At 36.5% G+C, this 24872-nt stretch overlaps 4 protein-coding genes and 1 pseudogene across 8 annotated transcripts in view; 3 read left to right on the plus strand and 2 right to left on the minus strand.

The window, feature by feature from the left end:
- The window catches only part of LOC126589466 (uncharacterized), a 43950-nt gene extending 21543 nt beyond the window's left edge, over window positions 1–22407 (plus strand). The window contains exon 9 of one of the 3 annotated variants that reach the window (XM_050254762.1): window positions 21306–22407. The gene's annotated coding sequence lies outside the window, so the exon portion shown is untranslated. The remainder of the gene's footprint in view (window positions 1–21305) is intronic. The other 2 variants (XM_050254763.1, XM_050254764.1) reach the window with 2 other exon arrangements.
- Window positions 1829–4198, minus strand: LOC126589463 (linamarin synthase 2-like). Of its 2 annotated transcripts, none has more exons than XM_050254756.1 (2): window positions 3609–4198; window positions 1829–2301 (listed from the first exon to the last, which is right to left on the minus strand). In XM_050254756.1, the coding sequence occupies exons 1-2, from the start codon at window positions 4162–4164 to the stop codon at window positions 1928–1930; spliced, it is 930 nt and encodes a 309-aa protein (XP_050110713.1). In that variant the 5' UTR covers window positions 4165–4198; the 3' UTR covers window positions 1829–1927. The 2 variants fall into 2 exon arrangements, with proteins under 2 accessions (XP_050110713.1, XP_050110712.1); XM_050254755.1 differs by having other exon boundaries at window positions 1829–2853.
- Window positions 1829–24872, minus strand: part of LOC126589464 (linamarin synthase 2-like) — an 82305-nt gene continuing 59261 nt past the window's right edge. Inside the window, exon 3 of the mRNA XM_050254757.1 lies at window positions 1829–1948. Coding sequence (XP_050110714.1) covers window positions 1928–1948 — 21 coding nt within the window. The 3' untranslated portion in view covers window positions 1829–1927. The remainder of the gene's footprint in view (window positions 1949–24872) is intronic.
- Window positions 9817–11886, plus strand: LOC126589470 (expansin-A12-like). Of its 2 annotated transcripts, none has more exons than XM_050254770.1 (3): window positions 9817–10031; window positions 10631–10949; window positions 11463–11886. In XM_050254770.1, the coding sequence occupies exons 1-3, from the start codon at window positions 9893–9895 to the stop codon at window positions 11776–11778; spliced, it is 774 nt and encodes a 257-aa protein (XP_050110727.1). In that variant the 5' UTR covers window positions 9817–9892; the 3' UTR covers window positions 11779–11886. The 2 variants fall into 2 exon arrangements, with proteins under 2 accessions (XP_050110727.1, XP_050110728.1); XM_050254771.1 differs by having other exon boundaries at window positions 10640–10949.
- On the plus strand, window positions 17556–20648 carry LOC126589467 (uncharacterized; annotated as a pseudogene).

The raw sequence follows: 24872 nt of genomic DNA on the forward strand, positions 1-24872 counted from the left end.
TTCCTCCCCAGATCCCCATTCTTGCAAACAGTTCGTCTTTTCCCCGCACCCGCACTCACCCTCTCTCCCCCTTCTCCTTCCCCTTCTCCTTCCTCCATGTTCATATTCTTCCCCCGAAACCCCTTCCTGCAACCCGTTAAAAAAAAAAAAAAACAACCTAGTTCGTCTTCCCCCCGCACCCACCCTCGCACCCGATTCCACCTCACGAACTCGGTGATGGTGGTGTAGAAGTGATATGGGTTTTTTTTTTCCCTTCCCTTTCTTTTTTGGGTTGCAGGGGGAAGAAGATGAAGATGGGGGAGAAGAGAGGAGGAGTGGGGGAAAGACGAACTGAAGGGGTTTTTTTTTTTTTTTTTTTCTTTCTGGGTTGCAGGGAAGAAGATGAAGATGGGGGGATATGGGTTTTGGGGTTGTGGGGAGAAGAAAGGAGGATGAGGGAAGGTTTCAGTTTTTCTTTTTTAATATTTATTTAGAAGATTTAAGTTTTTTTAAATTTTTTTTTTTTTGTCATGTGGCACACATTTGGCAGCCACGTCAGCACTTAACGGATTAATGGATGAAAAACGTAACGGAGGTATTATTTTGAAATAAAATGGTATGTGAGGTATGAAAGTGAAATGTTTTAAAGATGTTGTATGGGTTTGTGCAAGACCTCAAACCTGCAGGGTTACTGTGTAATTTACCCTTTATATATTTATTTTGCAACTATTACCTACTTTGTTTCTATTCTGTAGTGAGAATAAGGGTGATAAGTCTTTTAGGGTATATTACTATTATGTGTATCATATAACAAAATATTGATCAAAGTATTTTAATTTTTACATTGCCAGTAATATTTTTACTTATAAATTATTTATTAGGCTAATATCTAATTACTTAGTCCAATTTATGCATTATCTTTTTAGGAAAAATTACACTTAGAGTATACTTTCAATACTTAATTATATATTGAGACAACACTTTTTAAACATTTTAAGAAAGGACATTTTTTAAACCTGCATAAGATGACGTCATGTCAGGTTTTTCCGTTAGAAACGGAGTTACATATTTTGTTAAATAGCGATTGACGGTGATTCGAATCATTCAAATTACATTTTCATTTCTCTGCTGTTTTTCTTTCTCTCTGAAGTTTATCTGTTCCGATTTATATTTTGTCATGTCCCTCAATTATCTCTCGCCATAATTTGTATTGGAATCATTCAAGTTTTCTTCGAAGGTAAATGTTTCTCTCAAGTTTATCTCTCTGAATTTTATATGTTTCGATTTAGATTTTCGAAGTGTTGTGTGCTGTGTGTTTTTTAATTTATTTCTGTTTAGATTTTGAAAGAGTGTCTGATTTTTCATTTTTTATTGGTCGCATTGAGTTTTTTTGGACTGTTCTTGTTTTTTGCAGTCACGGTTTTTTAGTTTTAAAGATTTTGATTCGGTTTGACCATATTTGATAGAGTGTATGGCAAAGGTGATTTTTAGTTGTGCTACTTTGTTTTTCATTGAAGTTCCTTTTGTGTTTTTGCAATATAGTTATCATATATATTTGTTAGAATTGGAATGTATTATGAGTTAGTTTAGTATTTGGTGAAGTTTATTAATATTTATGCAGCATCAGTTCATAGAATCGTGCAGAATCAGTTGACATAAGTTTTTGAAGGTGGTGGGGGAGGTTGGGGGGACCCCCCACATAAACATTTAATAATTTTCAGTGCTACTTGTGTATCATCAGTGTGCAGCATCAGTTTTATATAAATAATAATGTTCAACGTAATACTTGTGCAACATAAGCTCATAGAATGTCATTCTGTGGTCAATAAGCAAACATAAGCAATAAAAGGCAACACTAAATATGAAAATAAGATAAATCCCTGGTCAATAAAAGCATATTTGATAGTTCATGAAAAGGCACCAAACGTGTTCCTCATTCTGTAGCAATTCATTCACCAAGTTGGAGTACCTCCTTAAACAATCTCTCAAAATTATTGTACGATGATCCTCCAACATCAGTAGCTTCAACAGCTTTTTTCTTCCATTCCTTTGCCTTTTCCCTCATCTTTATCCCTCCTTTTCCTTCCATCATTTCCTTAACAAGTGCTTCTATTTCGTCGCGCTTCACGTCGGGGCTCACCTCCATTCCAATCTCCCACGTTGTGCATGAGTACCGACAATTCGTTTGTTGCTCCGCAAAGAAAGGCCAGCAAATTACAGGCACACCGTGAGATATACTTTCAATGGTAGAATTCCAACCACTGTGTGTAAGGAAAACCCCAACAGATGGATGAGCTAACACTTGGTCCTGTGCACACCAACCTGCAATATAACCCCTATCCTTAATCTCCTCAAAAAATTCATCAGGTAAAATTGGTGAGTCACCCTTTACCACGTCAGCCCTAACTATCCATAAAAATGGTTGCTTGCTATTTGCCAGCCCCCATGCAAACTCGATCAAATGTTGGTCTGTCATCATCGTTATGCTGCCATAATTTACATACACAACTGAATTGGGTTTCTTTTTATCAAGCCATTCCGAACATTTTATGTCTTCTTTCCATAAGCTTGAGTTAAGTGACTTGCTTTCGGGGAAATGTCTGCCCAACAAATTAAAGGGGCCAATGGTGTAAATGTTGGGAAACATTATCGATATTACCTCTAACACTTCGTGTTCAAATTCGTCAAATGTGTTGAAGAGGATTGCAAAAGAGTTCAAACAGTTTCGTGCTTCGGATCCCAAGTAATTAAACATTATGTCTCTGAGATCAGTAACTCTAATGAAACTTGGGATGTCCTTGAGTCGAACATTTTTCATGCCTGGGATCCAATCAATTGGTGTATCGAGTGTGCCATCATGCATGAAATTCTCATCTGAAATCCACAGAAGGTGAAGCACGTGTGATGATATTTAATCATGTTCATGGTTATAAGAGTAAATTTCAAGGTCTCAAATATCTACTTTATTTTGCAGTTGATAAAAAAAAAAATGAGATCTCATATTTTTACAGGTGCATGGTGCAAAATCCCTTGATAATTTATTCAACATTTATTTCAACTCGGTCAAGAGTCAAGACCAACTCTTACAAAATGGAGACTGATTTTATTAAAACCAAGTGATCACTACAAATAGATTAATCTTCCCCAATAACATAGAAGAAATTTTTTCTAAATAAAAAAAATTAATAGAAAAGTCTAATTCCATTTAACACATCCAAAATATCAAAATGCAAATTTCTTTCTCTTTCACATCTTTAATTACAAACGCTAGTAGTGGAACAAAATATACTTTTATGTGATGTTGGACTGGATCCAATGACACAGGAAAGACAAAAGAGTCCAAACTGGGTTATCTTATCATTTGAACATGCTGGAGTGCTGGAGTGCTGGAGTGCTGGAGTGCTGAGAGGGTAGGAGGGGAACAATAGAAAGACTAAAGGGTCAAATATGTCATGATAATTTATGTAAACAAAGGAATATATACTTGGAAGGGAAGTGCATGATTTAATTCAAGCGTGTCATGATAATTTATGCATACAAAAATGTTCATATACATAATAAAGAAACGGATTAATTATATATGCGACCAAAGCGTAAAAAACAAAATCATCCAGAAATTAAAGAAGTACCTTTGAACGGAATGATGCCACGTTTGACGAGTTCGTTGTATTGCAAGTACCCCATGAAACCACAAGCAGAGGCAGTCCATAACACAACCTCCGGAATGCCTAATTCTCTAGCAGCTTTGCACCCAAAGGTCATGATACCATCTGCAACTATGCAAGTAACTTGTGGCACTTGAGATGAGGAATTGATCTTAGCCACCAGCTCTTTAAATGGACCAAAACAAGTCTTCTTAATGGAGTCACATAAAGCTGGAATATCTTGGGTCCCATCCTTATCCGAAGGAGGCAACCCGTCCGGTATGGTCTCGAACACAAAGTCCGGTAGACCCTTAACGGAGTCGGGACCGTTTGACCGGATTAAACGGTTGTGGTTGAACTCGGTGTTGACAAAGGTTATGTGGAAGCCCCTTGAGTGAAGAAGCTTGGCTAGCTGCATCATGGGGTTAACATGGCCTTGTGCTGGGTATGGGACAAAAACTGCATGCCCTTTTTTGGTTGCTTGTTCTACTGAACTCATCATCTCTCTTTCGTATTTGCCAAAAACTTGGAAAGAGCTCATCAGTTTTGAAGTCTTTAGTCTTTGTGTAGTGAAAGCTAACTTGACCTTGTGCTATTTATAGAAAATGCGGGGCAACCTTCTCGGAGAGAACTCAATTCAGTGTTTTTTTTGCTTTGGGTAAATTACATAGTAACCCCTCAGGTTTGATGTTTATTACAACCCCATACAACATCTTTAAAACATTTCACTTTCATACCTCAAGTACTACTTTATTTCAATATAATACATCCGTTAGATTTTCTATCCATTAATCTGTTAAATGCTGACGTGGCTGCCAAATGTGTGCCACGTGGCAAAAAAAAACAGCAAATTTTTTTTAAGATTCAGGTTTTCAAAAAAAATAAAAATTATTTTGTTGGCCACGTGGCACACATTTGGCCACCACGTGGCACACATTTGGCAGCCACGTCAGCATTTAACGGATTAATGGATGGAAAATCTAACGGATGTATTATATTGAAATAAAATAGTACTTGAGGTATGAAAGTGAAATGTTTTAAAGATGTTGTATGGGGTTGTAATAGACATCAAACCTAAGGAGTTACTATGTAATTTACCCTTTTTCGTTTCACTTTATAGTATTCAAATTAAAAAATGATAAATATATTCATTTTTTTCCGCACTCTTCAATTTGATAGTTATAAATAAAGAAAAGCACGTAAAAAAAAGTGGTGATAAATTCACCCTATTTTTTAATAAAAAATTTAGAGATGTCGGGTCAAATTATCTCTACATCACGTGAATTTGATAATTGAATAAACTTTGATTGGAAAGAACCGAACAGAGCATATTCCCAAAATTTTGTTCTGAAGCTCCATTTTCAAACTTGGAAAAAAAGTGAAACCGAAAAGACAAGAGGTGTAAAAGAATCTGCTTTGGCTTGTCTCTAATCACGCTAGTTGTCCTTTTCTTCCCTCCCCTTTATTTTATCTCCCTGAACTTTTCTCTACCTCTGTGTCACTTCTTTCTTCCTCCATCTATAACACCACCATTTCATTTATGTTCATGTCCTCTCTCTCTCTCTCTCTCTCTCTCTCTCTCTCTCAAATTTCACACTCCGTTTTTGAAGGTGTCTAATCATTTGATTTTAGATTTTTGCAAGTGCAAGCAGAGGAGGAAGGGAGGATGGAGGGATATATTGTAGCATATATATTAAGGAAAACTAATAAAAATGGCTTGAAAACTTTGAGTTTTAATGATAAGGACAAAATAAAGGGTAAAGTGAATAGTATCAGGATTGACTTTTTAGTGTAAAAATGTGGTTTTTCGTTAAAATGAACAGTACCGAATGCTTTTCGTTAAAGTTCCCGGGTGAGATTATAATGTGGATGGAAAGATAAGACATTAGGTGGGTTTAGTCAACTCCTTTTTCAAATGTCATAACAAGAAACTTTTGTCAAATGTCCAATGTTTGCTGGAAATTATTTTATTCACACACCTTTCTATTAGTCTAATTATCCAAAAAAGAGTGTTAAACATGTTGCTTGCGGGAGAGTATTTTGGAATTGGCATGGTCGATTTCTTGGTCGTTGCGTGCTCGGATGACTTTGTCCCTCTTTGGTTGGAATATGGTTCTTTCCTTGTTTGTACCCTTGGCCTCTTAATTTGTACACACTTGTTAAAAGTTGCTTGGCAACTATTTTCTGTTTTAATTTTATATGAAACTTTGAAATGAAATTTTTTTAAAGCTGATGTTGTCAAATTGAGGTTATAGAATGAAATGGCATGTGCTTTGGTGAATTTTGAGATGATAGGTCATGAGGCTAGTTTCATGGTTTGAGGGCTCGGATCGGATCCATTGTCATTGCAAGAGTCGAGTGACCGTGTCCATATCGGAATGCCCCATATACAAGGTTTTGATATGGAAGTGCAGTGCATGTTTTGTTACGTATGATTGATTAATGAGAAAGAAGAGGGAGAAACAATAAAAACAAAAACTAAAGGACGTGAATGTAGAGATTTAAAATTTGACATGATTTTAAAATTAGAAAAAAGAAGACTTAAAATGGCTACAAAACAAGTTTCCTTTTAGCACAAGGGAAATTCAAAATAAAAAAGTCGAAATAAAAAGATTTAAACGGTTGTCACTCAGTACTACCGTCTTGTGGTAGTCTTTTTCATTTTGAAGTGAGAGGTCTTAGGTTCAAATCATGTGAATGGCGAATTTGATACCAAATTAGGCTACCTATAGTGTGACTTAGCTAAACTTCATCTCCTCTTAGTGTAAAAATATCGATGTAATAAAAAAAAAAGATTATTAAATGTTTGGATAGCTATATCAGGAATAACTAACAATCCTAACGGTCAAAACTCATCTCTGCTTTTCTCTTATGTACTAACTAAAAATGTTTAGAAATTAAGAACTCCATTCATCTCATCCTCTTGTCTTCTTCTTGTCTTCCTATTCGCATAAGCCAACTTCCGGACCATCTCATCAATATTCATACCATTATTGGTATATCGCTTTTCTCTTTTGTTTTTTTTGTACCCAAGATAATTATTGAATACAAACAATGAGAAATTCTATTCAAACTTATGTGTTCCTCATTGACGTTACGCAGCTTTAGCACAACTGGAATCGATCCTCACCCCAGCTTCACGTATTCGCCTCTCTTTCTTAATACTGAAACTACCCACTCTAAGTCTGCCCGAGTCCAGCAGACTCTAAAAAAGTAAAGGCAGGCGAATGTAGAATGATTAGTGGGAGAGGCTTTGGCTAGAGTGCGGGCATAAGCTACTCCTTCCAAGAACTCCAGGTTGGGTGCCCAAAGCTTGGGGAAGTACCATGGCAGCTATAGCTGGACCATTCAGGTTGGCTTGTTGAGGTTGGTTTCGAAAGGAGTGCCTCGGGTCATCTCATAAAGAAAGGGGCTTGTGGCCACATCATCAGAATTGTGTAGAGCTTCCACCAAAGGGATCCATTTAACTTTTACTCCCTTGGACTTATTAGGGAAGACGTGCTTGTTGAGCCAGTACAACAAGAAGTACATATGTTCTTGGTTGTTGTTGGCGTTGAAAGAGGAAGAGCTAAAATTCTTCTTGACAAACGGGATAAAACTCGTGAAGGAAATCCCATAACTCTTGAAAGTATAAAAGTTGTAATCCACGGGAAGGAGGAGACCAGTCGTGAGTGACATTTATGACTCTACTCGAAGGCCTCAGCCCAAAGACTTGGGCCATGTCGAGGATAGTCGGGGACATGGGACCCATCCTGAAATTGAAGGTATTGGTGCCCGAATTCTAGAAAATGAGAGTTGTGGTCAGCAGTTCAGGCTTGGCAATTACAGTAGTCTTGGATAACATAATTAGCTCGTATATGCCGTTGTTCATCCACTTCTGCTTGAAGGTAGGCTCGAGCTCGTTTATCCATTGCGTCCAGCCTTCATCCTTCATTGAAGGAAAGCTGCGACAGTGGTTCGACCACTTGGTTGTCGAAATGCCAGCCTTGGCAAAAAATGGGTTTGGGGTGAACCAATTCGCCTTGGGCATGTTGCTTTCCACGGCAATGGGTATCTTGGAGGTCCATGCAAGCCCCAAGGAGTGCACTCCTCCCTCTTCAAAGAAAAGTGAGGTCTGAAGGCCAGCCCGAGGGTGATGAAGGCCGTTGAGCAAACAAGCATAGTGGCAATCCCCTCACTAGTCTCGCAGGAATGAGTTCAAGTAACTTTGGGTGCCATTGGATGATTTTAGGAAAGATAGAAGAAATTCGAAGGCATAAAGCAAGAAGGAGTAGAGAATAAGAGAGTACTAAGAAAGTTGGAAAATCTGGGAAGTTCTAGAAATTTGAAGGTTTAAGATTTCTAAGGTACTTGGCCGAAGGGTTTAAGTGAGGATTATATAGTAGACGATTATTTAACGTTTAAAATTGTGGGTTAGTGCAAAGGTTTAGTTAACAAACGATTGTTTTAAAATGGTGCAAGTCCCGAGTAAAAGTATGTGACGGTTGTTTAATCATCATTAACGCCTCGATTTACAGACTCAATAATGATTAAAGGGGGCACTGTTTGAGTTAATATTTGAATATTGGGCTTGAAAGAAATAAAGCCCAAAGATGCCAATTCAAGGAGACTTGCCTGAAACCCAGCATTGAGCCTAGAGATAAATTAAAGCCTTCTCAGCCAGGATACAAGTTGTGTGTCTATAATTGAAGTGACGAGTGATGAAGACTAACCTACTATTAGCCAAATAACACTTTTCAGTGGCATTGCTAGTAAAAAGTTGATGACTCACTACCCTCCAAGGGCTTTCGGGCAAGAGTAAAAGCTACAGCAGTCGGGCCAAATTGTCTATAAAAGTGAAGACAGGCCCCAGAGACAAGGACACTCAACCAATCAAACATACAAACTCTGCTCTTAAGCCAGATATGCATTTAAAGCTGAAATCAACCCAGATTCAGTCATTTTAGCGATAGTTCTTTAGAAAAGCTATCTCTTGTTTAGTTTAAAAGCTCTGTTATCCCCCTCAGTGGTGTAGTATAGATTCCCTCGTGCAAACTTGTTTACCATCCATCATTTTTTTAGCATATAAACCCCTGTAAATTCAAAGAGAAGTAACTGCAAGAGGTTCAAACTTGCCAGACAAGGTGAAATTTTGCCCGAGTCTCTTTGTTTGTTCTCTAAATTAGTAGATCTAGTGCTTAATGTACTTTTCAACATATATTCAAGTCATTTCCACTTGTTTTGCTATTTTGAGAGTCCTATTTGCATCTGGATCTGGTTAGCTTAAAGGATATGTCATCATTAACAGTGATCTGGGACCAAACAAATTACTTAAGGGGCTCTGGACTCCCTCCATTCGAACATACAAGATCATGAACTAAAAGTCCTTGTTTACAAGGCAAGAAAAAGAACTTAATACAAACTTAACTCATCTATGACAATCCTTTGATAACAAGAAGTTTGAGTAACTTGGGGCGCAAGTAATCAACTTAAAACACACTTGTTCTACATCTACTATACTGAGATAGCAGTGGCATGCCTTACACTTAGTTAGTTTTGATTGTGAGCCTCAAGACCTACACCTAAGGCCCCACAAAGACACCTTTCAGAATTAATTTTGTTCTCTTATTGTAGCATCTCAACAAGTAAGAGCCCGACTACACATTCAAAGTGCCAATCTCTTGGGAAGCTGTGCTGAGATCCAAGGAGCCTTCTCCAAAGAAATCTTTGCCTTAACACACATATTAATTAACCCAACTCATTTGAAGTCGCCACCACCAAAACATGTTCATATTGTTCGGTTTAGTAGTAGATCGATCGTGCCCATATTCGAGTTTGTATTAATTAATAATGGTAAACTCATATTTGCTAGCTTCATGCATGTTTCGTATCATTGAATTTGATTACCGACAAAATCACCGACATGCTACACTGAAAAAACAGAAGATCGCACAACTAGTTGTGATCACATGTATTTGCTCTATCATGTCTTAAAAAACACCATTCCCTTACCGTACACTGTCTTTCCGTACTTCATAGGACGTGGGAAAACGCGTTTTGCAAATACTAATTTTGTAAAGTAAATACATATATATACGATATGATACCGTGCATGCATTAATGCTAATTTTCATTTTATTTTAATTTAGTCACCGACGATCCTGTTTTGATCAGTCTATAAAATACTAAATGGAAGCCTGCTTATTCAAGAAAGTGAAAGAACTTGAGAGTTTGTCTGGTAACAAGTATAGAAAAATCGATCCGGGGGTTTAATTTACAGAGAAATTATAATGGTGCCTCTTTTCTGGCATCGTTTCTTGTTCGTTTGTATAGTTTTGGAGGGTATTATCCTCACCAATGTTGAAGCCAATGGATGGCTTAGTGGTCATGCAACTTTCTACGGGACCAACCAAGACCCAGCCACCCTTGGTAACTCACTTTTATTTTGATGAGAAAATAATGTTTTTAACTTGTGTAACTCTACTACTTATTTCTTTATTATTTTGCCAGAGTTGTTTGTCGACGCTTTAAAAAAGTGATAATGCACTCCTCCATGAATGTTCTCTTTCATGCTTTCACAAATGAGGAGTGCAATATAACTTTTCGAGTGTGCCAATAATATGTTTTCTTATTAATTTCTAATTATGTATTCTAAAAATGTCATTCTGCCCCACATCTTTTCTTTTATATCCGTTTATATACCTAATATGTTATAGGACTGTTAATAACAAAGGTGCAAATTTTAGCGCGAGTTATAATTTTTTTATTAACTTTTGCGTACTTGACATATGCTCGAATTGGTTGATATGGGCACACCATTTTCCTTTTGTTTGTGCAATACGCAGTGACCATCACTTAAAATTTTCAATTAAAATTGAATATTAATAATATTGTCAATGATTGCTGGTCTAGTGACATGCAGTCTTGCTTCACTTTGTTGTAAGAGATTTTGATTCAAATCTCATATGCTATAGTTCAAAGTTTAAAGAAACGAAATCTTAAGAACAATATTGTTGATTTACATCAAGTCTACGTAGGTGGTGCTTGTGGTTACGATAATACCATACATTCGGGGTTTGGAGTGAACACAGCCGCCGTGAGTAGCACACTTTTCAGAGGAGGTGAGGCGTGTGGGGCTTGTTACCAAGTAATGTGCAACTACAACACAGATCCAAAGTGGTGCCTTCGAGGTCGTTCTGCGATGGTTTCCGCCACCAATTTCTGCCCCCCAAACAACAACGGAGGGTGGTGCAATTTTCCCCACAACCACTTTGACATGTCCATGCCTGCTTTTCTTCGCATTGCCCGACAAGGCAATGAAGGCATAGTTCCTGTCATTTACAGAAGGTAGCAACAATATTTTATGGCTAAAATACATTATTAGACAACATAACAATTCACGAGTTTATAGCCAGTGCCCATTCAAAAGTCCTAATATAATAAATCCCAACATGCATGCACTATTTCCGGCGAACATATGCTTGAGGTCTAATAAAGAAAATTATATATATATATATATATATATATATATATGAAAAAGGAGACTCGAACTTGTGCAATCTTAATTGTTGAGTTATAATCCAATTTAATTTACATTATTGATCGATGTGTTGAATTGATATATTATGAAATCTGCTGTTGGTAGTCCAAAAATATTATTATACCGCACTTCTCTTTTATCAAAGCATAAGAGAGAAAATATACATGAATAACGCATGATGACATTTTTAGACTATTAATAATTGCTCCCTATGTTATAGATATTGTAACTTTCAAGTAATTTTTGGTGTGACGGTAGTCTGAAACATTATAACGAACCTTGATCATCCTCTTTGCAATTAATGTGTGTATGGACTAAAGAGTGTCCTGCAAAAGAAGAGGCGGAGTCCGATTCACCTTGAAGGGACAGTCGAGCTTCAACATGGTGATGATCTCCAACGTCGGCGGAAGCGGGGACGTGAAGGCTGCGTGGATTAGGGGGTCGAGGATGAGAAGAGGAACGTGGCTGGCGATGCACAGGAATTGGGGTGCAAATTGGCAAAGCAGCGTTGACCTTCGAAGCCAGAGACTCTCTTTTAAGCTCACACTGGTTGATGGAAGAGCACTTGTATTTTCTAATGTGGTTCCTTCCACTTGGGGATTTGGACAAACATTTTCATCCCGCAACCAGGCTTGATCTTATGTACGAATAATTAACTAATTCATCAAAACAAGTTGGGAAACATTATTGTATTTGTATGTTTATTCAACCTTAGATATTAATAATTATATTATTACAACTGCATTTCTTCTTTTGAATTTTTATGTACAAAGTTGCAACATCAATGTTCACCTGGTTGTGGTTTACTATACAAATGTCATAAAATCTTATCCTATAAGTTGAATTTATATATGGAAAACAATAAACAATAAATACTTAGAGTTATCACGTTCCATTTTAGCCTAAATATGGTAGTTATTACGACATTCATGACTTATCTGTTATGCATGAATCTGAAGCATATCGCTTCGTCCACATGGAGGATTTGCATTTTGTACCTGGAAAATCAAGGTGTAAAGCTCCAAGACTCACAAACTTCCATTACTATCATATGGACCTCTATGTTCAAGTCCTTGATACACAATTAAAGGAATTGAATGATCGCTTCAAGGAGGTAAACACCGAGTTGCTTCTTTGTATGGCATGTTTGAGTCCCGTGAATAATTTTGCATCTTTTGCCAAAGCAAAAATTGTTCGTCTAGCTCAACTTTATCCTCAAGATTTTGATCGTATAGACCTCATGAATCTTCCAATTCAACTTGACAATTACATTCACAATATAAAGATGCATAGTGAGTTTTCATCATTAAGAGGAATTGGTGATCTTGCAAAGGAGTTGGTGAAGACCGGGAGGTGTGCAAACTACATATTAGTGTATAAGCTTCTTACATTGGTTTTGGTGTTACCGGTTGCAACCGCTTCAGTGGAGAGAGCTTTTTCTGCTATGAAGATTGTGAAAACACCATTGTGTAACAAAATGGGAGATCAATGGTTGAGTGATAGTATGCTTGTTTACATTGAGAGAGATGTATTTGCTTTTATTGATAATGAGCCTATTATGCGACGATTTCATGATATGAAACCTCGTCGGCAACAATTGTAATTTGTTTATATTGATAAATTATGGAAGACATTACTATATAAAATGATTTGGTTGTTGCTATTATTTTGAACCTTGCACTCTTTTAACTTTGCCCCTTCTCCCGTCAATTTTTGGCTTTGCCACTGTATGGATCCTACTTAAAACTGGCCACCAAACCTCTTACTTTTCAAAAAAGACAACATTCTATAAGAGGTATTGCCAAAAATAAAAATTCTAAAAATTGTTGTATTGTTGTTACTTCGATCCATTAGGCTCGCTAGATGAGAATTGGCTCCACTTTTCATACCTTGCCCACAATTATTTGATCCCCTACAAAGTAAGTGCTAAAAAATTTCATGGTAGTTTGTTCAATGCTAGAAAAAATTAGTGGAGGGACTTACGAAAAAATGAAACATTGTTTTTAACAAGAAAATTTTAAGATTATATACAACAAAACTTGGGCTCTATTCAGTTTGGAATCTGCCGTATGACATTGTTGCGAAATATACATATTCCGCTTTTAAAAGAGAAAGTCTTAATTACAGCGGCAAACGCAAAAAAATTATCTACCTCTCAATTAGTTTGTATTTGTAAATTTCATTTTCAAGTTTTGTGGATGCAGATATGCACTAAACAACATACTAAGTCTAATATTTGGGAATAAGAATCGGATGTAATTAAGTTTGTTTGATAATAGTTACATCTAGTCATGTTGGTGGTAAGTCTTTTGAGTTTAGTGACACCTATTGTTTTTTATTTATAATTTGCTTGTGTTTTTGTGACAAGGTACAAACTTTAAAGAAATCCTTAAACCAAAAATTAAGACTCAATAAAAAAAATCAAGGCCAACTTCGTTAATCTAATAGCTATCATATTGACAGATTTATATGTGTGACAAGTAGGAGAAGAAACAAAAGAACCCAACCATATAATTCCAAAGCCAAAAGAACTTCAATTATGACAACTAGAAATTGAATTGGTTCATCTCGATACATGGGGATAACTAAGGGTGGAAAAAAAATACCGAATATCCCAAACCAAACCGAAAAATTCCCAAAACCAAACCGAAAATCCCGAAACGTTCGGTACTCAATACCAAACCAAATCGAAATTTTTGGTACGGGAATTGGTTTCAAGTTTTTGGTTTTTCGGTATTCCCAAACCGAACCGAAATAAAAAATATATATATTATTTAATTTTTAAATATATATTTGAAATTGTAACAGCCATCGGATTCAGTTGAGATTTAATCTCAATCGTTCAATAGAAATCAAACCCTACACTTACACTCTATCTCTCCCGTCTCTCTCGACACTCAGTTCTCACTCACTTTCTCTTGCGGCTCGCCTCAAACTTAAACCCTCACCTCACCACCCTCGTTGCCGAATTGTCTTTCCGTTTTCGAATCCTGCCACACAAGTGACTCACCTAAGTCACATCTCTCTCAACTATCACCTTTCTAATCTCTCTCTCAGTCTCTCTCGACTTCTCATCCCTCACAGAGTCACAGTGGAGAAGCCTTCCTTCACGAATCACGGCCACCGGCCCCGTTCTTCTTCTCAATCTCTCAGTCTCTCAGTCTCTCTCGATTCCAGTTATCCAGTGTACTGTGCAATTCTCCTCCAATTCAGGTAAAGTTCACAAGCTAATTTAGGGTTGGAATTCGAGATTAGGGTTTGTGAAATTTAGCACTTAGAAGATCGAGTAGACTGCATACTGAGGGTTTAGGGGTTGAATTGGTGATTGAAAGTCGAGATTAGGGGTTCCCTTTTGTCACATACTCACAATTGAAGCATAAATTTGTTACAGGTTGATAGTTGATAGTTCATAGTTGTAGCAATAATTGCAGCTGCTGAAATGAATTTCGAGAGTTGGAGTAAATTGATGAATTAAGTTCAGAATTAACCTTGGGATTTTGGGATGTTTGTAATGCAACACCATAAATGTATTTACAGTTTGTTTAGTTGTTCTTTTATATATGAAGATGTAGTTGTTCTTTTATATATGAAGATGTAGTTGTTCTTTTATATATGAAGATGTTGAACTGATGAACTGTCAAATACCCACATAATTGCACGTCATTAGGTTAAGGAATCTTCAATTGCAATGCTAGATCATATATCTTTCCTCAGTTGTTTTGTTGTTATTTTTGGCCAGGCAAAATTGGGAGTCTGGTAGAAAACGTCTCTGCCCCATCGAATTCAACACTTCACTTCTTTTAAGTGCCTCATCGAACGTCTCTGCCTATATAAACAGTACGGTTGCAACAGTTGCTTTGATAATACTATTTCTTAGTTTTCTTTCTTAAAAACATTAGTTAGATATGAATAATATGAATTCTCCTTATGAATAGATGGCTCTTTAATTACGTTTCCTCTTTATATATATGAAGCTAGTCCTACACTTAAGGAGAAAAGAAAATTTTCGATTACATTTTGTACTGTCCTAGTCCTACTTTATTAATGGAATCCTTGTAATAGGAATACACGCCCTTTTCTTTTGATGTTGTTGGCTACCTTGTGTATATAACGTTTGCAAATTGACACTAGGAGGTCTTTCACTAACAAGTAGGGAGCAACCACAACCATCAGCAAGATCAAGGGTCGAAGGGGCCGAAGATGCCAACAATCTTCATAAACTTTGAGCTTTTCATTTTGCTTTTGGTTTGTAACGTAATTTATTTTGAAACTTTGGTTTGTAACTAATTTTTTTGCTTTTGGGTTTGTTACTTAATTTATTTTGAAACCTTGGCTTGTAATTAAGTATTTTGCTTTTGGATTTTTTACTTAATTTTTTGTTGTTGCATGCATGTGTAGTAGAATAGGCAGATTAGATTGGATATTGTGAGTATGGGATATGTGTAAGATTTTGGTTTGATTTTATTTCTATAGAATAACTTGATCACTTCCTTCATTCATGCTTGGGAACTATAGATATGCAGATTGGCAGCACACTACACAGCAGCACAAGCAAGTTATTATAGCCCAAAAACTGAAAAGCCCAAAATTATTTCTGGATTCTCGATTTGTCCCGAAATCCTGAAACTATTTTGGGAATCCCGAAAATTTGGTTTGGGATTGGTCTTGAAATTGGGAATCCCGAAAATTTCGGTTTTGGAATCGGCACAATGTTTTTGGTTTGGTATCCCATACCGAACTAGCCCCAGGGCCGGCCCAGGCCCAATGATGGCAGGGCAACCGTCCGGAGCTCAAAGTAATTGGGGGCACCAAAATTATTAGGGTAGTATATTTATATATGTTTTCATTAGAGTATAAATTTTTAAAATTTATGGTTCAATGACAAAGAAATTTAACTAGAATTGGAGGTTTTGTTGTTTGAATTTAATGAGAGGTCTTGAGTTCAAAACACCATGTGTGCTTATTTACTTTTCAATTTTTACAAATTTCTTTTCATAAGGGTATAAATATATAAAATTTGGCTAAATGATCAAGATGTTTAATTAGAATCAATGTTTTTTTTTTGTTTAAAATTAACGAGAAGTCCTAAGTTCGAAATGCTAAATGCATGTTTATTCTTTTCAATTTTTACGAATTTTTGTTTGGTTGTTAATTTATTTTTAATTAGTAGCTAGTAGCTATGTGGGTTGTTATTTTTAAACATTTGTTCCAATTCAAGTCTAATATTCAACGAAGAGTAATGCGTTGACCAAATTTTTAGACTAAATTTTCAAATTATATAACGTGTCATCAAAAAGTTTAATTTAATACGCATTTAATACTTATACATATCAATTAAACACTCAAAAACATAATTATTTTTTTAGTCCCATATTGACAAAGTTAGTAAATAAGAAAAAAAGACCTCACGATTTATACAAAAACACTTTAAAAATTCAGATTGAAAACAAAACTCATATCTATCTACTTGTAAACCCAGAGTTTTTTTGTTTGTTTCTCACGATACAAAATAAATTAGTTTTTCTGTGTTTCTAATTTATTAAGTTTGAAGTGTTTTTCTAAATATAATTTTATCGATGTTTTACGTGTGAAAACAAATATTTTTCTTATATAAAATGAGGACACAATTTTTGACGTCATCCCTGACCTCAAAAATCTCTAGACCGGCTCTAAGCCCTAGGGATAACGCACAAAACCGCAACATAACTAATTAAGGAACACTCTTTGAATACAAGTGATGACCATCGAGTGTATGACACTTAATGTAAAAATTAAATATTTATTTAAATTGGTACGGAAAAATCAACACTAAAGTATAATGTGACCTTCAGTGAATAGAACTTAGGTAAGTTTAGGAGGGAGAAGACTAGAAGAAAAGATAAGATCAATTTATTATATTTTTATCATCTATTTGTACTCTTATTTATAAAGTACGATAATTGTTTTTTCGTTAATTTAGTCATTCCGTTAAAATTTTCAATATTTTTTGTTAGTGTGCTGAAGTGGTCCCAATAATCCAATCTTCAAATTCTTTTTCATTTTTGTTAAATGATAGATTTGTTAGATTAGGTGTTGGATTAGAGAGATTTGTTAGTCAAATTCTATTTGTTTACGATAATTTGAAGAGTAAAATTTAGGGAACTTTAACGAAAAGCACCCGGTACTGTTCACTTTAACGAAAAACCACATTTTTACACTAAAAAGTCAATCCTGTTACTATTCACTTTACCCTTTATTTTGTCCTTATCATTAAAACTCAAAGTTTTCAAGCCATTTTCATTAGTTTTCCTTAAAATTTATTAATCAAAGCTTGCCCACTGGAATTTAACTTAGAGTGGGCTGCAGATCCGTAGTATTGGGCCTGTAAGCCCATGTAAATCTTATCACTCATCAGAAGAAAATACAGAAACGTAACCACTGTATTAGCTCTCCGCCTCCATCATCGTCTAAATTCGCTTCTTTCCCTCTCTCTCCCTGAACAGCAAAATGGGTAAAGATCGAAACGGCAGCGTTTCAGAGGGACGAAGTAGGAGCTCGGAGAAAGAGGAGAGACGAAGCAGAAGCTGCGAGAAAGCGGAAGAAACCGAAAGAAAATCCGAGAAAGCGCGAGAAATTTCGGATTCCGAGTCCGGAGAAGACAGGTAGCGCAGTAAATACAGGAGAAAAGCGCGGGAAAGCTCTGAGTCCGGCGATGAAAAGCACGTGAAAAGGAGGAGGAGGCCGCGGAGGCGGTACAGTAGCGAGGAGGATACGGATTCGGAGTCCGAGTCGGAATCGGAGGAGAGCGGCTCGGATTCGGAGTCGGAGTGTGATAGTGGTAGTGAGAGCGACGGCGACAGGAGACGGAAGAGGAGGAAAAGGAGAGAGAAAGCTGATGATAGAGAAAGGAAGAGGAGGAAGAGAGAGAAGGAGAAGGGGAGGAAAAGGAGGAGGAGAGAGAAAGAGGAAGAGAGGAAGAAGAAGGAGAAGAGAAAGAAGAAGAGGAAGGAGAAGAAGGAGAAAGGAAAGGCAGGAGTGGTGACGAATTCGTGGGGTAAGTATGGGATTATCAGAGAAACTGACATGTGGTATGTTTGCTGAATTTTATACTGTTTTAGGGTTTTAAGTTTCTGTTTGGCTGCTGAGAAAATGTAGGAAAAAGAAGTTTACTTCTCCCACTTGAATTTGATGATTACTGTTGTGTATAGGAACAAACGACCAAAGTTCACAGCATGGTTACAGGAAGTAAAACAGGTAATTCCTTTTCCAACTATTTTACCACCCCATGAAACCATTAATTTGCGTAGTGGTTTATTTCAGTCGTAAAGTTTCTAAGATTATAGAGTTTACCTTTTGATTTGTATGTGTTTCGAAGCCGTGTGTTGATCCGTTTCCAAATTGCAGTCGTCGATAGTTCTAATGGTAATTGTGTCATCTTTCATTAGGTGAACCTGGAACATCTTGCAAATTGGGAAGAGAAGCAAATGTTCAAACAGTTAGTGCGTGTGGATGTGCGGATGCATTTAGTTTATTTTCTCCCAAAGCATCTATATAATGAATTTAACAGGAATTTGCTAGGTATTTTCCTTCTAACTTTTGTATCTTACAATCTGAGTAGAAATTTGTTTCCATTTTAATAGGTTCATGGAAGATCACAATACAGCCACCTTTCCTTCAAAAAAGTAAGCTTCTATTCTATTAGCTTGGGTCATTTCAATTTATTTGTCTGAAAAGAAAAAGTTACAAAGCTTTGTTCTTGCTGTTGTGGTGAGGTTGTGGAACTCACCTTTTAGGTAGAAATTTTATCTTAATGTGCTTAACCACCTGAATTACGCTAGGCCTAATGAAATGATATGCTATTTTATATAGATCTGTCTCGATATTTTTGAGCCTGCGGTTGTGGTGTAGACACCTTTCTCTTAGGATTTAGAGGAGAATGCAATGTGTGTTTGATCTAATTTTAGTGAAATATCCTTCTTGACTGTGTGATAACTGTGTGATTGATCATAGTGTATAACCAATATACTGTGTGATTCTTTCAAGTGTTGTTATCATAACTGTGTGATTGATCATAGTGTATAACCAATATACTAGACAGCCGTTGTGGTGCCAGATTTTGAATCAATATCTGTGATTAGGTTTACTTGTGTCTGAATGTGCGATTTTGGCTCACAATTTGGCAGCAGAACATGCCTGTTTTGTGTTAATTAGAGATGGAAACAATGGGGAGATATTATCTGAAATTAAAAAGAATTGTGTGCTTTGAATTTTACACGCCTAACCTTTTCTCTGTTGGTTGTAAGGGTTCGTAAGGGTGAGAATGATTGTATGTTCTCACTTTTTCTGTTTTTTTTTTTTACTTGTTAGATTCATCTTCAAGTAATACCACAGAATGACAATTAATTACTTTAACCTTTGTGGTTGCAGGTACTACAGCCTTGATGATTATTACAGGAATAAGATGGAAAAGGAAATTAAAAGAGGTTTTAAGAAGGTTGCGCCAACAGAATGTATTGTATTCAACAATGAGGAACAGAAAAGGTATTGTTTTTATTGCTATCTGATTTAATTTATGGCCTAGTTTTGGCAATATTCAGTTTTAGTACATTCATATGATTTCCATTGATAGCTAACGTGTCAACAATTCACTCCACATTTTGTCTAACAACTGTACTATGTACAATGACAAAAATTTATATTTCACCTGGCTGTACTTATTTAATAGTATTTTGGAGACAAAAGGAAATAATGTTCGGGCAACTTTTTATATACAAGATAGGAGAAACATAAAACCATTTTGGATCTGTTGACATTCTTGGGTTTGGCTAATAATATTATATTATATATTGGTATTCAGACAAGAAATGATGCGAATGTGTGAAAAGCAAAAGGAAGAAGTAGAGGCTCTGAAGCGCTCTATGCAGAGTGGACTGGTAAATTTCTGTTTCGTTACTCATATGAAAACATTCAATCTGTTGTACATAAACTCCGTTCCAAGTCGAAGTTGCACTTTGTCATCCTTCGATTCCATTAAAATTTCCAGGCACAAGCAATGAAAGAACAAGCTCAACTTCGAGAAGAGATGGCTTACCAGTACAAGATTGGAAACATGGAGGTGAGGATAAGTAACTGAGCTGTCTTGGTGTAATCCTTAAAAGTCATTTCTGGATTTTTGTTTATGGTATTACCCCTCTTATTTTCAGGCTGCCGCTGCTATTCAGAGAAGGTTGGACCCTGATGCTGCTGTGTGAAAAAGGTTCAGTCTAATTCTAACATTTAATTCCATTATTCCCCTCGTTATTCCCCTAGTTTAAGAATCTTAAGTGCATACAGATTCATAGTTAGACTGAACAACAAAGGGTAGCCTTCTGTATCTGTTGTCCACTGTAGCCTAATTGTCATACATTCTAGGTGTAATATTTCCTGTCGTTCGTTCTCCTGAGCGGTTTAGCCATTTTTGCAGATGTATAGAAAAGGATGTATTTTGATGACTGATTTCGTAGCAAATTGATTGATCAGGAAAGCCACCCATCTCTTTTATGCTTTTGAGAAAAGCCGATATTATCAAGAGACCATGTATGCGGGATCCATCTGAATTCGAGAGGTGGTTTTGTGTGTCTAGGTAGCGTTAGTGAATGAATAACAACATAATGTCTGTTTCAGAAAGGAACAAATGTTAAATTTCAGATACAACAACAACAAAGCCTTTTCCATTAAGTGGGGTCGTCTGTATGAATCATAGAATGTCATTGTGGTCAGTTCTGTGCCACGTTTTCAGTTAGATCCAAGAACTCCAAGTCTTTTCTTAGGGTCTCTTCCAAAGTCTTCCTAGGTCTTCCTCCCCTTCGGCCCTGAGTGTCTGTCTCGTAATCGCATCTTCTAACTAGAGATCTGTAGACTTTCGTTTCACATGTTCAAATCACCGTAACCGATTTTCTCACATCTTTCCTTCAATTTAGACTACTTCTACTTTACCTTGAATATCCTCATTCATAATCTTATCATTTCTTGTGTACCCACACATCCAAATTTCAGAAATATTATCCTGTGTAGAATATCTTGTGAAATATCACAAAACTTTAGTCGGGAAGATAGTTGCGTCAGCAACATAATGGACTTGTTATTATATTATTATTGAATAATAAAAAATAAAATTACAATCTTGATCTCTTCTCGGTATGTAGCCAGGGCTGTAAGGCATCGTTTGGTATGCAGACGGGACGGGACAGGACGGGACGGAAGAGAAAGGGAGTAAAGATGTCCTTGGATAGAAACAAGGAGGAAGAAGGAGATGAAGAGGTTATAATTTTGTGTTACACGGATGTGGAACGAGTCATTCCAAGGGATGAGGCGGAACGAGTCATTCCAAGGGATGAGGCGGAACGAAAATTCATCCAAAATTCATTCAGTGGAACAGCGCGTTCCACCCGTTTTAGGCGCACCAAATGTGGGACGGAACGTCTCGTCCCACTTTGTTCTGTCCCGTTCTAAGGTACCGTTTGGTACGTGGGACGGGACAAAATGCAGTGGGACGAGGCGTTCTGTCCCACGTTTAGTGTGCCAAAAAACCATGGAATGCGTTGTCCCACGGGACGAAATTTGGCTGATTTTTCGTTCCGCCTCCCCCTTGCCTCTTGAACGACTCGTTCCACGTTCGTGGAACACAAAATTTTAAAATTTTAAGACAAAAAAGCCCCTCATCTTTTTCAATATTTACACCATCCAAATCATAGAACAAAACCCTATCATCTTCTTTCCCTCTTGTTTGTCGCTTGCATCTCCCAGGTATCTCGCAACCTTCCTCCTCATCCTCTCATGTAGCCTTTCTTTTCTCTTCCCCACGGAGTGGAACTTAAAGTTCTGCATCTCCAGGTTCGATCTCTGCATTCAATTCCAATCTCATTTTTTTTTCACAATATTATCTAATCCTACGCAATCGATAATTTGGTTATAATCTGCCACCTTCTCCTTAAAACCTAGGTTTTGCTCTCAAAGTTTTGATCTTTACATTTTTCTGCTGTAACTTTTTTCTGGGTTTTGGTTTTTAAGGGGCTTGAAGGTTGATTTGTTTGCTTTTGAGGTACTTCCTGTTGATTTCATTGGATGATATGATATAATGAATGATCTAGTTTGGTTTCGATTCATAATCTAGGGTTTTGAATTGGGATTAATTGTTCAAGTAATTTTTAATTCTGCCGATTATCTGTTTTTTGAGTGTTTATGTGTAATTAGCTTCTGTTTATGGTGCTACGAAACTGCTCAAATTAATAAATCATTTTAATTTGATTTTTGTGTTGTGATTTGATTAGGTTTCAGTTTGGTAATGACTAATGAGCTTTTGCTTTGTTAGACTAATGAAATAGTCTTCATTTTTTTTGAAATTTTAATTCGTTAGACTAATTGGGTTTTCTTTGTGTGTTTATTGTGCGAAGTGTTGGATAATGTTTGATTAACTCTGGGATTTTGTTTCCATTTTGTTTTTCCTATGGAAGAGTGAGGGTATTTACTACTGATTTGGAATTGAAGAAGTAAACTTTAAACCTTTACATGGTGTTGAATTTCAAACCTCTAGCATCTGCCAGAAGAATTTCATTATCTTCGACCAGACTGATCATCAAAGTCAGATTATGTTTAATCCTGAAATTGCCCACAAAATTATTGGTCCTGCCTTTAACCTCTGTGCAGCTTACATCCAAGACAATTTGGGATTGATAGCTTGTTGAAAGTTTTCTGGTTTTTAATTAATTGGGGTTTTCTAGTGCTTATTGTAAGGCATATGATGCATGGGTAAGTTAGTCATTTAATTTTTTGGTTTCGTTCTGTCCAGCGCGTACCAAACGCAGAACGGAACAACAGTCCCGTTCTGTCTTGCGCATACCAAAGATAACATGGAACCTTCATTCCAACGTGTCTTCTCTGCCTACCAAACGGTACCTAAAAGACTCAACCAAACTCGACCCAAACTCGGCACAACCTTGAGTTGTTTCAAGTTGATTTACAGCTCTATATGTAAAAACTAAAATGAGAAAAACAGAGTCAGAATTTGAGGAGTCGACAGATGAGCATTTTTTTTTTAATAAGCGGTATTATCTATACTAAGAAGACGAGAATTAGGTTAAGCCATATAATGAACTAGTAATAATATAATTCAAATTCACCTTTGGGGTGCACTCAATTGGGATCTTAAGAGATTTTAAGGGATTTATAAATTTATGAATTTTGCTGGAATTTATTTATTTATTTTTATCTATTTGATGGAGTTTAATTGATTTGTAGAGATTTATATAAATTTTGATTCAATTCCCTCGAAATCTCAGGGGAGATGTAAGATTTGTGAATGCTTAAAATACACTACAAAATCTCTCAAATAACCTCAAATTCCTCTAAAATCCTACTTTAATACACCGGATTTTAAGTATTTTAATAACTATCCTAAAATCCTGATTGAATACATTCAGATAATCATATAAAATCGTAATTAAATGCCCTTAGATTCATTAAAAGAATTAAAATGGCTCAAAATCCCAATTAAATACACCCGATCTCCCCTAAACATGTTTCTGAAGATCTCGTCTAGAAAAAAAAAACAATAAAGATACAAGGAAAGTGGGGGGGGGGGGGAGGGAACATGAAACCTAACCCGCACTTAAAGGTCTAAACTTGCAAAACTGCAAAACAGAATAAGTAACATCACAAGGTTAAGAAAAAAAAAAAGTGAGATAAACCTGTATGACGAGATGCACATTAATTTGAGATGTGAAAACCAGGCAATCCAACATAACCTGAAAACAAAGCAGCACGAACTGCCATTGAAGGGTAAGGTTTATGTCCTTCCCTTCTTTTAATGTATTTTTTATCCTTTTTTTTTCTTGTATTATGAGGGGTTAGGTTTATATCTCTCCTGATTAGGTGTACCATTTTTTTAATATCAATAAAATTTCTTTCGTCCCGTCGAGGTTTTAAAAAATAAGCTTCTGAAGCTCCCGGATATTCCAACACTTCTCTAAGCCTCATCTCTGCATTTGGTGTTACTTATTGGACATGGACTGTAATTTTTCGTAAGACTTGGGCATGCGCTAAAAGGAACTCTACCACCGTCAACTCATATAACGCCCCTTCGAACCCCCAAATCTCGATTTCTTGAAGGCCAAGCACCAAGCATTTAGGGGTCGATCCTTCCGGCGTTTTGTACAATAATCCTCTATGGGCACGGAAATCTTTGCTAATCTCCTGTCATTCTTAAGATGAGGTACTGCAGATTAGGAGAGCTATGTAGAAGCAACGCCAATATGTTCCAGCTCTCATTAGTGCAGAAAATGAGCTCCAAATGCTTAAGGAAAGGAGACTTTAACCCGAAATTTCTCAACCGGCCGGATCCGCAGTGCAATTTCTTCTACGTTGTCCAGAGTCCCGTGGGAATAGCTGACAGCCTTGGCATGTAAAACATTCAAAAGAAATGAACATGGTTAGTACTAAACGCTATGTATTATTTAAATCAAATAGTGATGAACAGTAATTATGACTACATTTTGAAAACTTGGATCTCATATTCAGACAAGAATCAATCTAGTCGGTCTTCTAAATTCATGGTCCAAACACTTTTATTCACGGGTTATCTAAGTGAGTAATTTTGTAACCCAATTAACTCATATGAATGTGAATAACATAAAGTTAACGAAAAGCATAGAAGCTTACCCCTTTTGTACCTCCGGACAATGATAAGGACTTGACATTGGAGAGCGCTTGAAGAA

This window comes from Malus sylvestris, chromosome 11 (assembly GCF_916048215.2).
Source record: "Malus sylvestris chromosome 11, drMalSylv7.2, whole genome shotgun sequence".
Classification (NCBI taxonomy): domain Eukaryota; kingdom Viridiplantae; phylum Streptophyta; class Magnoliopsida; order Rosales; family Rosaceae; genus Malus; species Malus sylvestris.